At 46.5% G+C, this 14,541-nt stretch overlaps 1 protein-coding gene across 1 annotated transcript in view; it reads right to left on the bottom strand.

The window, feature by feature from the left end:
- The window catches only part of ANOS1 (anosmin 1), a gene marked incomplete at its 5' end in the record, with an annotated part of 224,888 nt that overhangs the window by 168,518 nt on the left and 41,829 nt on the right, over window positions 1-14,541 (bottom strand). The window contains one exon of the mRNA XM_007956168.1: window positions 14,370-14,417. Coding sequence (XP_007954359.1) covers window positions 14,370-14,417 — 48 coding nt within the window. The remainder of the gene's footprint in view (window positions 1-14,369; window positions 14,418-14,541) is intronic.

The following is a 14,541-nucleotide window of genomic DNA, read 5'->3' as shown; positions in this document are numbered from 1 at the left end:
TTGTTGTTTTGATTTGCATCTCTCTAATAGCTAATGATCGTGAGCATTTCTTCATATGTTTGTTGGCCGCTTGAATATCCTCCTTGGTGAAGTTGGTTTTTTTTAAAGGAGATCACCAGGCCTTACTTCCGAGGTACCTCTAGGGGGACACGGACTGTCAAGCTTGCAGCTGGCAGCCAAGCTCTTCAGCAGCCCCCTCCCAAAGATATAACACAGGGTGGGGGGAGGGGGTTCAGCACCGTGGCACACTGCCACCTACACGACACTTCCTGCCAAATGTGGCGCCCAGGCTGAGCAAAGAAGTGTTCGGGGGTCATCCCTGAACGCTTCCCAGCCTACTGGACTTGGCATCCTATCGGAGTTGGTTGCTATTTATAATACATTTCTTATTTATCATTTTCTCCATTACCGACTGGAAAGCAAAAGTCCTGAGGAGGCGGGTTGCCTTTTTGTTTGGCAAGGACAAAGGCCACAAGTGGGGAAACATGCCCCCAGAGCAGTGGAGGCTGGGCGCGGGCTGAGCCCAGGCTCTGGGTCTTCAACGTCAATCTTTAAAGAGGGCAGCGGAGCCCTTTCCGAGGCCGCTTCTCCCCTCCGACTCTGGACGTGGCCAAGATTTACAGCTGATTAGCCTGCACAGCTGAGTGGCTTTTTCTAAAGGTCCTAGGAAGGGATTATTTCTGGGCCCACGGAGGCCCGAGCGCAGGCAGCGCGGCTGGCGGCCGTAATGGGAGTTCCCGGGACTGCAGCACACTGTGCTCAGCGAAGCAGAGAACGCGGAGTTAAAGACGCATTTAGTCCGCAGAAAGCCGGCCCTCAGACGGACCTTTTTGTGGCAGGCTTTGGGAGGAGGGGAGGGCTCCCCCAGCGAAGGCATTATTTCCTCGTACAAAAAGGGGAAAATGCGCATACAGTTGGTGTAAAAAGCCCGAGCGCTCGCCTCCCGCGCCCCTCCCCGGGAAAAGTTGCTGAACACACTCTCCCAACGTGAAGGCATGAATCTTCACAGCTTAATGGTCCCCCGGCCATTGTGCGGCTCCCTGGGAAAGGCGGCCCATTCATCAGCCACTGACCAAGTTCAACCTTTGAGCTGTGAGAACGCGGGGCTCCTGGGCCCACCGCCCTCAGCCAGCGGAACTGGGGCAGCAGGCTGAGTCTGCGCGGGGCTGGCCCTTTGCGCCCGGCGAGCACATGAGAACAGTCTGCAGGGCGCGATCGGAGCCCCCAAAGTGACCTCTGCCCCATCCGTGAGGGGCTCGACCTGGCCCCACCGCTCACTCAGATTCTCCTGCCAACAGCAGACCTCCTGTGGCATGGGACACAGACATCGTCACCTGTAATTAGTCAAAGTGTGACACAGTGGTCACGGCTATGGACTCAAACACAGGAACGATCCTAAAGATGGCAGCCGGGCAACGTTTAATCCCAGCAGGGTTTATCGTGCACCTAGACACACACGTCATTCTCCTCAGCACGCCATTTTTGGGGTCTCTGTTAAATCTGTGCTTGCTAATTGTCAGAATAATTGTGGTTGCCAGCAAGAGTGGTTCTTCACACACATACACACACACACATACACCACCAGTGTCCATGTGTACAGGGATGACCAGTCAGCCAGCACAATGGATGATGGAACCTAACAACAACAGCACAGAGCCGGCAACATTGTACACGGGGTCTCCATGAGTCGGAGCCAACTTGACGACTAACAACATGCTGTTAAACAAGGCAATGCCATTGGTCCCATTTCGCCAACCACCATCCAGTGCCTCCTGTTGAAATGGGCACTTTTCTCAAGCTGTCTGCAACTGGGAACCTCTCCATTCCTGCTTGGTGTCTCGTCATTTTCACGGCAGTTCAAGATGCTGAAAGCCAGTGTCTTGATGCCTCTCTCTCTCTGCACTTCAGATTTCCAGTCGTGACCCCCACAACCTGAGACTGACTGAAAGGCCCTTCCCAGAGATCGACAAAAACATTTACCACAAGTATGACAGAGAGCGAGACAGAAAGGAAGGAAGAGAAAGAAGAAAGGAAGGAGTGAAGAAAGGGGCTTGACAGAGTGCACACTTGGGCGTTTTCTCCACACAAATGGAAAATGAACTCACCCACACTGGGCACTCTGCTCTGAAAAGACCAAAGTGAGAGGCGCTCTTTCTTCTTTGTGTAGTTTAAAGACGAAGCTTTGACCTCTGCTCTTTATGTCTCAAGCTCTGGGGAGCAGGGGCCAAACCCCTTTGGCTCCAGTGGTGAGCACACATAAAGGCCCTTCACCCGGTCCATCCACCTCATTTCTCACCAGGACACATTGCTGCTGCACACACTCCGTTATCCGGTTTGCAATCCCAGTTCTCACTTCTGTGGCCAGGTCAGAGCCGGTCCTTGATTGACAAGAGGCCACCACTGCTCCTTTCCAATGTCCCAGAGGGGCCATGATCATTCCATCCCGGCTTCTGTGTGAATGCTGACATTGCATCTCTTCATTTTGCATAGCCATGAAATGTGGGTGAGAGGGCTCAGGAAAGGAAATGGCTTCTAGGTGGGAAGTTTCAACCACAGTATGATGCCATTCTGCTTAGTTTATGGATTTACAGCTCTATTCATGGTGTCCTTGTTCTTAGGAAAATCCAAGGCAATTTATAACGAGCTAATAGGGAGTTGGGCAATCCTACTTCCGTAGTGATACTGCCTTGGAAACCCAAGGAGGGGTCGCTGTGAGTCAGGGGCAACTGCAACGGCACATAACAACAACAACAACAACAATACAAAACAGCCAGAAAAGAAATCTGAAGTGGGTGAGAAAAAGAGATAAAGGAAAACTCAAAACGGGGGTGGGGGGAGGCAGGGATAAGCTAGTTCACAAAACATGCGCAGTCAATGTCCGCACCCTTGAGGAAATAAGGCCAGTCACCTGCTGCCGTCGCAGCGATTCTCGACTCGCGGGCCTCACACCCCATGTGTGTTGGAGTAGACCGAGCGCCACAGCATTTTCTGTGACTGAGTTGTGGGAAGTAGATTGCCAGGCCTTCCTGCCAAGGCACCTCTGGGTGGACTCAAAGCTCCAACCTGTTGGTTAGCAGCCCAGTGCTTTAACTGTTTGCACAACCCAGGGACTCTCTGCTAAAGTCAGGCTGTTTAATTGATCTCTTAGCTTCCCAACAGCCAATTCTAAGAGGAAAACACCACCAAGTACAGAACGCACAGTATACATTGGCTAACCCTGCCAGGCCCCCGGGAAGCACAACTAGTCCCGATAATGCACCTGGAAGGGAAGTCTCCCCAGCTATGCTCCTGCAGAGGACGACACGTAACAGCCAAGCAGCCTTGGGGACTCTAGGAGAGATGGTTGCTAGGGACACTGTCCACTGCACAGCAGCAGCATTGAGTAACCTGTAAAGGCAGGACTCTTGAAATGACAAAGGTGTACAGCTTAGTCTTGTAAGCTAGGCCCAGCTCTAGGGGACCTGGGAACCGTGCCTCCATCAGGCCTGAACAGACACTGCTTCCCTGGGACGGCTTTTGGTATCTCAAGCATACAATGAGTTGGACATCGGAGTCCTTGGCAAGTGCCAGGACTGCAGCGGTTCTGTTGACACTTTATTAGCATTTCCAGAGAACTGCTATTAGGTCTGATATCACGGAAAACATTAAAAGTCCCAGGGAGGACATCCATCTGAATGAAAAGGCAAGCCTGCCTCTGCCTTGGAGCCCTGCAGGCACAACAGTTAAGGGCTCAGCTGCTCACCAAAAGGCTGGCAGTTTGAACCTATCAAACGCTTGGTGGGAGACAAGACCTGGTGATCTGCTCCAGTAAAGATCACAGCCTTGGACACTCTATGGGGCAGGTCACCTCTGTCACACATGGAATCACCATGAGTTGGAATCAACTTGACGGCACCTAACGACACCACCAGCACTGTGCCCGGGTATGAACCAGGGAAAGCAAAGAAGGTACTCGACACAGACTGTCCTGGAAACAGTGGTTTTCTCATCAAATCCAAAAGAACAGGAGACACAGCCTGGAGAACGCATCCCAGACAGCGCGGCTGCAAGCATTTTAGGCCAGAGTTTAAAACAAGTGCTTGGCTTAGCCATCAAACACATACATCCGTATACACATGTACATCCGTGTACACAAAGACATATGCATATATACATATACACACATGCACACAGAGAGACATGCACATATGCATGTACCTACATATAAACATATACACATACAAACACGTATGCACATGTAGTCTAGTCATACACACACAAGATTGCACATACACATACATACACACATAGATAAATACACATGCACACATACAAATACAGACACACATACATAATGCACAGTCATACACACATATATACACACACATACATACACCACACACACACACACACACACTCCCTCAAAGTACCAAGGAGCACCTAGCTTTGAGTAATTAATCTTAACAAGGGTGTTTCTGAGCCACGTGAGTTGCCAGGTGGATGCGCCCAGGTCCTTAACTGCAGCTCTTTACTGGCTGACGAGGCCCTTTCCACCTGTTTGAGGTGGAGGGTGGGAAGTCCGGAGAAAGGGAGTACATTTTTAACTGCAGTCAGTACTCTGCACCCGTCCTGTAGGCAAGCTAACACAACGCAACGCACTGCCGTTGAGTCGGATCTGACTCATAGGGACCCCCTACTTGGGTTTCCAAGGCTGTGTCACTATGGAAGTATATTGCCCAACCTTCCTTCTGAGGAGTGGTCAGGTAAGCTAGATGCAAGAAACTGTCCATGTTCACCCGGCAGGGCTAGTATTAAAACTGATTTTCTGGCAATAACTGCTCTTTTAACAGCACGTTGTTGTTGTTCGGGGCTGAAGAGGCGGCTCCGACTCATAGTGGCCGCCGTCCCCCGTGTGTAACAGAATGAAACGTTGCCCAGTGCCGTACCATCTTCACAACGGCATACTGCCGTCCATGCAGACAGTATTCTGTGCTGAACCATGGGGTTCCACTGGCTAATTTTCAGAAGTAGATCACCAAGCCTTTCTTCTTAGGCTGTTTGCATCCGGAGGAAGGTCCAATGAAACCGGTCCATATGGGTGACCCTGCTAATATTTGAAATACCAGTGACATTGCTTCCAGCATGACAGCAACATGCCAGTCACTACAGTACGACACATGGACAGATGGGTAGTGGCTTTAAAAGCATAGAGAAATCATAACTACCATTTCCAAGGTAGCCTGAGCACAAACACAAATTCCGTTTTCTAAGAGGACTTCCTGTGCATGGTTAAGTAGAATAACTATCAGAGAACTTGAACTGCATACCAAGCCTATGAGATGGGGTCAAAATTCAGAACATGGCAAAGTGAAAGCTGACCGCCTAAACTGAAGTGAGAGTCACCACCCACTAGAGCATGTTTTGACCTCATCATCCATCAAGGGAGGTAAGGCCACACAACCCAACCACGTTGGTGCCCACACACTGGCTCACCCAGGCCTCAAAACCCAAGCATGTCTCAGTTCTATCATCTCCAATCAGCATGGGTGCTTCTTGCCAGTTGAGATCAAACCCCCAATGTCTTCAAATAACTGGTACTCATCTGGGCCTTCTGATGAATACATTACAACATAAACACATCTGTCAGACAACCATGACCATGTAATGCATGTGGACACAGATGTTTCTCATATGTTCCCCGCCCAGCCCCTCTCTGAAGCCAGGCGAAGAACCATTCCTCCCTGGTGAGCCCAGTCAAAGCCTCCGTCTGCATCCTCTTTCATCAGATGCCAGGAGAAATGAACAGCAACAGATTAGGAAAAGAGCTTTGATAAAGACTTACATGGAGGTATTGGCCTTTTTTCTTCTCTTCCCGTTTCTTTCCTTTGACTTTACAGCAGGTGGAAATGTCTTTCCCAGCCATAAAATTGAAACGGAAAATCAGGAACACATGGAGGTGTTAGCATGTCACCCACTGGGTCTCAATAGCAGTAAAAACGGCTCGATTCCCTGAACACTGACCTGCCACATGCCCGGCACTGGAAGCCTCAGGGCTCTTCCAGCAGACAGCTGAGTTTCTGAGCGGAAATAGTGATTTCCCAAAAACCTGGAATGTTCCAGTTGCCACAGGCTAATGATCACCCCAAAGCATGTTAATACGTGTGACGAAAGTTCCCAGCATGAAGGCAGAACACACTTACCCTAAGAATGGCAGGACTGGGGGGGGGGGCAGCTAGTGCTGACACCCCTCAGTCTGGCTTCACTGCTAGAGGCTCAAAGGAGAAAGGTGTTCCCCTTCCAGGAGCCTGTAATGATGGAAGGGCACAGCGAGTCTCTAAGAGTTTCAGTCATTAACTCATCACCCACCTGCATCGCTTGGAAGGGACCCTGTGGGAAGCCTACAGCAGCATCTCACCAATGCGGGCACTGATTCCTCACCATTTAAAAGATGGTACTGTGGAACTGGCTGTCTAGTCAGCTCCCCCGACTGTAAGCTCCCTTTGTGGCCTGTTTCAAATTCACTCATTTTACCCCATTTCTGCCTTTGCTTCAGAGATGATACATTTTAATGCTCTGTGGAGCAGCCGCCACCACCTGCCTGTCAGTCAGTCTGTCCTACCGGGGTGGCTTGTGTGGTGCTGTGAGGCTGGAGGCTATGGCGCCGGTATTTCAAATACCAGCAGGGTCAGCCAGGGTGGACAGGTTTCAGCAGAGCTTCAGGACTAAGACAGACTAGAAGGAAGGATGTGGTGGTCTCCTTCTGAAAATCAGCCAGTGCAAACCCTATGGAGACCAACAGAACAGTGTCCGATAAAGAGCTGGAAGCTGAGCCCCCCAGGTTGGAAGGCGCTCAAAACACACAGTGACCACAACAATGGCCTCCAGCATCCCAACGACCCTGAAGGTGGTATGGGACCGGGCAGCATTTCCTTCTGTTGTACATGGAGTCACCATGAGTCAGCACCAAGGAGATGGTAACTAACAAGCAACCCAGAGCAACATGGGATGGAAGACCGTAAACGCTGTTGCACCTGTAGCGGTGACTTCAGCTGCAGGTCATTTGAATGTCAACTGCATGTGGACTGCGAAGTGCGAGAGGGCTCCTTTAAGAGACACTCCAAGTCTTGGCAAGCATGAGGGACCAAGGCTGACTGGTGATCTTTGGGGTACTTAAAATCACGACCTTTAATGGCATGATGGTATGGGATCATCAGAAAAATTTGTATTCAACAATTGGTATGAATCATGCTAACACTTGGTGTATGTAGACTGCTTCCTCAAGAGAACACTAGCTCAACTTTCATGCACTCTTCCCAACATCTTTACGTTCAATACAAACTTCAACCCCAATACTAGTTTAAGGAAATAATAAGATACCACTTGCCGACGACCTGATTCTGACTCATGGCAAAACCGTGTGTCCAGAGCAGAACTGGGCCCCGTGGGGTTTTCAGCGGCTGATTTCTTAGGAGCAGATTTTCAGGTCTTTCTTGCAAGGCACTCTGGGTGGACTTGAACCACCAACCTTTCAGCTAGCAGCCAAAAGTGTTATGCTTTGCACCACTTAGGGCCTCCAAAGAAATAATAGACTCCTGCTCTCTCTTCCCTTTTCTGACCATGAAATCACATTTATTTTCTCCTGAGAAATAGTGACAATGTGATGTCACTAACATAATGGCAGTGATATCAAAAATCAAGGGGAATTAATCACACTCTTTGAGAAGACTTCTAAATGGAACCATCCCCTCCCGTGGCAGAACCCCCGCTGTCTTGACAATCATTGTCAGACTGTGTTCGTCTATGAAAAGATTTGGTAGCTCCATAAAGGAAAGAATATGTTGGACAAGAGATAGCTGATGTACATCAACTGTGCCCTTGAAGTTGATTGTAAAAATCAGGGGAAGTTTTATGTACATCATTAAGTATGACAATGGGGCTGTGGAGGGAAACCCTCTATGCGATGGACCGACATGGTAGTCACAGCAGTGGGCTAAGACATACCAACAAGCCTGAAGGTGATGCAGGACCGGGCAGTGTTTTGTTCCATTATACATAAGGTTGCCAGGAGTCAGAGTCGACTCAATGACAACTAACAACAACAAAAACGTCGTATATAAAAGATTGGAACTCTTGGTCCATGGTTTGTTAGAAATGTATACACAAAAAATGCTTAACTTTGATTCTTGGGTATTTGGACACACTGCATTTGTCATGTCCGAGGTGATGTCTGCATGAGTGTATGCCCGAGTTTCCATTTTCCTCACTCTGTTTTCCTTGGGCTCTATGGATTTACACTCATGACCACATAAATCACAGAAAGCATCGAACACAAGACAAAAGCCTTCAACAGTCACATGCGGTTTTGTTTCAGAGGTTTGACCCTTATCCAATAAACTTCACAGATGTCGAGTGAAGCCATCCAGACGTTCATGCTGCCAAGAGCAATCTTCCTCACCTCTCAATTTGGCTCTGTGGCAATCCTGAAAATTCCAAAGACCTTGGGTTTGTGGTCCTCATAAGAATCCTGACTCCCACTGCGATCAAAGCCCCATGCAATGGCACCTGGACTGGACCCTAAGTTACTGCTTTTCAACACATGCACTCAAAACCAAATGGAAAACCAAAGTCACAGTGAGTTCTAGTGTCCAAAGGGAGGGGGGAGAACAGGGCTACTCCCAACAGAGATGGGTTAGTAGCCAAGGGAGCCATTCATTGGTCCAAGGCTTGGAAAGGAACTCTTCAAACATAATTTCTTTTATGTCTGAAGACGTAGCTCTCATGCAAATATAAATGAGTATGTGTCAAAGACATCATTTCACCCATGAAATATTGAAGGCACTGGTAATATGTTATAACCAGTTCAAAGGAAAATTCCAGAAAAAAATAAACATAAACATGACTCTATACACAAAGCCAAGAAGGACAAAAAGAATGCTGTGAGGAATTTGCAAGTAAATGCAATGATGCTCTGGTCACAGGGCAAGCATTGGCTGCATTCTACTGGACACACACACACACACAATTCATTTGCATCTGCAAGGACAAGAATTATGTGTGTTATCACCCATTTTCTACCACTGACAGACCAGGCAAAGAGCTCTAACAGTGAACAGTGGAGAGAATTGGGAAGGGTGCACCCAGCAGGGCGCCCAGGAATCTTTTCTTTTGCCCATTCTGAAGTCTTTCACAACTTTTCCTGATACTACTAATCACACTTTAACATGGAATTTTCTCAAATTACTTGTGATTGATTTTGTTTTCTTTTATATTATTATTTATCAATTATTCGTTCATCAGATCTTCGGAGATGGTCCATAATATCTATAATATGCCATGAGAGCTCATTTAAGGACATGGAGATATAATTTTGTGCTGAAAGAAGAAGGCAATTGCATTGTTTTGTTGGGTTTCACGTATATGAATGCAACGGGCATAGAAGAGAGCTCAGAGCACTATGGCAGTGGCCACATCTCGTTGGTAACCTGTTTCTGTTCAGCTGCTGGGCTCAGAATGTTTTTTTACATTTGTAAATGGTTGGGGGGTGGACTCTGTAACATGAAAATTCAAATTTCAGTGTTCATAAGTGAAGTTTTTTCGGCACACAGTCATGCACAGTCAGGTATGTATTGCTTGTGGCTGCTTTCGCACTACGTCAGTGGAGCTGAGTACTTGCCACAGAGACTTTATGGGATGCAAAGCTGAAAACAGGTACTATCCAGCCCTCTACAGAAATCGTTTGCTGACCCCTGGCCCTCTATAGAAAACGTTTGCTGACCCCTAGCATAGAACACTGGGTTTAATGGAATGCTATTTGGAAAAGAGAAGCCACTAAGAGAAAGAGGAATTCTTAGCATCATGAGACAGCTCATTAATGTATCGTGACTTCTGCCCTGTGACGAAATGCCTTACCTTACCATTGAATCAAGTCTCTTGTCCAATGCTCCGAAATCATCCCTATGCTGGTCTACATGGACGTCATGTGCAACAGAAACTCAAAACCAAAACCACTGCCATCAAGTCGACTCTGACTCATAGCAACCCCCAATGGATTTCCAAGGTGGTAAATATTTATGGAAGTAAATTGCCCAGTCTTGCTTCTGCGGAGTGGCTGGTGGGTTTGAACCACCAACCTTCTTTTTCTTAGGCACTGTGCTACTAGAGCTCCTTAATGAAAACTAGAAAGTCCAAAAATAAGCCCTTCTGCCAAAATAAGTTGTCATTAATTTGAGCCCTAGATCCCTCAACTGTACAATTAAAGAGTAAAAACCCACTGCCATCAACTCGATTCCAACTCACAATGACTTTAGAAGACAGAGCAGAACTACCCCATAGAGTTTCCAAGACTGTAAATCTATGTGGAAGCAAACTGCTTCATCTTTCTCCCATGGAGCAGCTAGTGCATTCAAACCGCCAACCTTCGGCTAGCAGCCCAATGCTTTAACTATAGCGCCACCAGAGATCCTCAATGAAAGAGTGGTGCTGGACTATTTGTGGTCTTTCTAGTTTTAGTATCCTCTTCATCCTGCCTCCACACAGTAATCCCATTGTCCTGTATTACCTCTGTTCCCTCACCATCAGCCACTAACTCTGCCCCTACTCCTAAGGTCCATATGGAGTCCTTGGATAGTCCAAATGGTTAATGCTCTAGGCTGTTAACAGAAAGGCTGGAGCTTCAACCCTTCCAGAGGCACCTCGGAAGAAAGAGGGAGATCTACTTCTGAAAAGTGAGGCACTGGAAACCCTGTGGAGTTTACTCTACTCTGACACACATGGGGGTGCCATGAGTCAGAGTCCACTCTACAGCAAGTGGTTGGGAAGGTCCCTCTGAAAAAGGACAAACACTGTGTGATGAGCAGTCATCATGAAAGTGGTGTAGGATGAGCAAGGCCATGTTCCATTATGCACAGGTTTCCCATTAGTTGGAGCCAGCCCGATGGCAACCAACAACAGCAAGAACAAGGTGCATATGAGCTACAGGGTAAGAGGGTGCTGCGGAAAGGGAATCTTGTACAGTGTCACACCCGGTCATATGTGTGCACAGTGAGCTAATGGGGGAGTGGGTAGTCTGGCAAGGTGGGGCCCAGATGGCAGCATGTGGGCTGAGACCTGAAGGAGGAATGGGGTCAGCTAGGTGCCTCTCTGGGGAAGGAGCGTTCTAGGTGGTGGGCACAGCAGCCTTGAAGGAGTAGAAGGTGGTAGGGTCACAGAGAGAGCATGTATAGCCAAGACAGGTCCATCGAGACTGAGGATAGGACTTTGAGTTTTAGTCTAAAGGAGGGGGGATGCCATCCTGTGGTTCAAGGTAGACAGCAGCATGAGTTGGATATCCTTTGAAAGGGTCTCCAGCAGCCACTTGAAGATCAGATTGTTTAGGGCAAGAGCAGAAGCTGGGAGTCCCATCAGGATGCTCCTGAATTGGTCCAGACAAGATATGATGGCAGGTTGGACAAGGGAGAGGCAGTGATATGGGAAGAAGCAGTCTGACAGTGGAGCTGACAACTTAGCAGATGGCTCTAGAAATAAGGAAGAAGGCTGTGGTTTCCAAAAAACATACGTAAACCTTCTCTTTTAAAACGCATTGTCAGAAAATGCTATCAGTGGCATCATTCCTGAGTATCTTTACTTTTCTGTCCCAATTATTTGTTCCAAAGGTTTTTAAAGCTGTTGATCACAATGCAAGGCAACCTAGGGGAGAGTGAAGCAAACTATAGTACTCCTTGACAGCTTTGCTAATGATTCCAGAACTACTATCAGATGTCGTGGTCGTGGTGTTAGCAGTCATCGAGTCAACTTGGAATTGTGGTGACCTCATGTACAACAGAACAAAACACCGCCTGGTCCTGCATCATCCTCATGACAGCTGGCATGTTCCATTCCATCGCTGCAGCTACTGTGCCAATCCATCCACCAAGGTGTCCTCGCTGGCCTCTACTTCACCAAACACAATGCCTTCCTCCAGCAAATGATCCCACCGGATGACATGCCCAAAGCAAGCGAATCAGACAATGCTCTACTGTGATCCCCAGTTTCCATTGGCTAATCTTCTGAAGTAGCTTGGCAGGTCTTTCTTCCTAGTCTGTCTTAGTCTGAAAGCTCTGCTGAAAGCTGTCCACCGTGGATGACCCCACTGATCTTTGAAATACTGATGGCCTAACTTCCAGCATCGCAGCAACACTCAAGCCACACAGTGTGACAGACTGACAGAGAGTGATGGATTGAATATGCATGCGTCTAAGTCTCTCCATCTTAAAATAGTTAGTATCTCTTACCAATAACCCTGTTAATCTCAAGATTAAAAGGGAAAGCCTACAAAGCGCCTCATGAAGTTCAAAAGAAATGCAAACTGATTATCTCAACCTATCCAGTTGTAACAATACTCAAAGGAGATACAGATTGATTAATATGGAGAATTCACTCTCAAGAGGTCAGACTAACGACAACCCTTACAATTATGTCGGTTTATTAACATATCCCAAGGGGTGTTTGGAGTGAGGTGTGATTTATTGATTCCTTCTTGCTTCCAGGTAGAAGGAATTGATTTATTTTCTTATGCAATTCAGCGTCTCTCATGTCAACCTTGATCATTCAATTACCAAATATGATTTAGGAATCTGGAATCCCTAGAGGTGGGATTTGCTTTCATTAGGATGTTTAAAAAAAAAAAAAAAAGTTCAAACGAGCCTCTTCTGTTCACATTGCTTTGGAGTCTGTAAAAAGAATGTTACTCGATGAGAAAAGTAAAAAAAAAAAAAGCAAAACTCAGTTGCAGTGGAGGTGATTCTGACTCCTGGTGAGCCTTGTGCATCAGAGTAGACCTGAGCCCAACAGGGTTGTCAGAGCTGACCTTGGAGAAGCCCATGCCCAGGTCTTCCTTCCAAGTTGCCTTTGGGTGGATTCGACCTTTCAGTTAGCAGCTGAGCATGAAACCATTGCACTGATAACCATGCCATACCCAAGTAATATGCAACTGGTCAAAGGTACTACTTACAAAATTCTGATGGCCTCATGGCATTGTTTTTTTATATATAAATCAGAGTACTTTGCCTGCCATGATTTCATAAATAGGCAGCCAAGACTCCATTTGAGAAAACCATTAATATAATAAATACCAGTAAGTGCCTTATCAGCACAAATGCTGATGGTATTACGTAAAAAAATCCGAATAAAGCAGAGTCAAGCAGACATTTCATTTCTGCCCTAGATCTAGAGGTAAGCAAAGCTGGCCTCCCCCCAATCCTTTTAAATTCACAGAAGAATTCTGCTCTATTTTTAATGACATCCATGTGTACGAGATGACATGCAGGCATGATTGCAGGGATAATGCGTCACTCTAATGGGGTTTGCTCCTTAGGAATATTATTCTACTGTCATTTATTTTGAGATAATGTGCTTGAAAGACCTTTCAAAATAATGACGCTCTTCATAAATGTCCAATTTCAACACTATTACAAATTCCTGAGATAACATTTTGGTTATAAAATGAAGAGATGTTGTACTTTGAAGCCTATCAGAAATGTCTGTGAAATAAATGTCATTGAACACCACAAACAATACCAAAAGTCGTGTCGATATTTTATCAAGCTTGGCAAATGTTATTAATTTCTGTAATCTGAGTATGAAAACCATTTCCAAACTAGAGCTAAACTACTATCTCATATATATCATGTAAATAAGTGAAATGACAATGTTTAGAAGAAGATTTCGCAAGAAGGAATATTCGAAAATAAAACGCAAACTATTTAACCACTGTTGTCGCTGTTGTGTACTGTTGAATTGATTCCAACTCATAGCTGCCCCACGTGAAAAAGAAGAACTGCCCCCTAGGGTTTCTCAGGGTGTCGTTTTCACCAGAGCAGATCACCAGGGTTTTTCGCCTGCACAGCGACTGCTGGGTTCGAATGGCTGATCCTTCCGTTAGAAGCCAACTGCTTTACTGTTGCATCATCAGGGCCCTCAATTATTTAATTAGAAAACCAAATTATTTACCAGCAACTCCCCCAAACAAGCCAAGTCTACAAAATAAATTAGATGTAAGTAGAATGCCATCCATCTTCTGGCCCAAACAAAAGACAGTTTTCCCATCAAAAAAAATGATCTCCAAGTACCGAACAAAGAGAAAAATGGGCAGTGTATAGAAACATGGGGGCATGGTTACACAAATCTACACACAGAATAAAAAGGCACAGGACCACATACACACATTGTTCCCCTTAATGACAACCTTTGGGTTTCGACACGGTACTGTTATTCTGTAAAATGGAGCCAGTGGTGGACGATGGGTAAAAGGCACAGGGGACCCCTCTGCACCATCTTCACAACTTCCCGCGACTCTACAATGTTTCAAAGCAAAAACATTCTCTGAAAAATTAATATAGATGGAGGAAACATACCTTAGAACACTGCTTGTGATTCTGGCACCAAACCAGGGAACCGTTGTTCTGCAAAAAACAAACAAACAGTGACTCAGTAAATGTTCTCCTAATTGAATATATGTATATTTGCGTATACACACACACTCATGTGTTTGTGAGCACATGACTATGATTTTTAACTATCTGCCTT

The sequence above is a fragment of the Orycteropus afer genome, unplaced genomic scaffold (assembly GCF_000298275.1).
Source record: "Orycteropus afer afer isolate SDZICR_OR568_19922 unplaced genomic scaffold, OryAfe1.0 scaffold00577, whole genome shotgun sequence".
Lineage (NCBI taxonomy): Eukaryota > Metazoa > Chordata > Mammalia > Tubulidentata > Orycteropodidae > Orycteropus > Orycteropus afer.
Note: the sequence above shows the minus strand (reverse complement) of the source record. Positions and strands in the feature narration are given on the sequence as shown.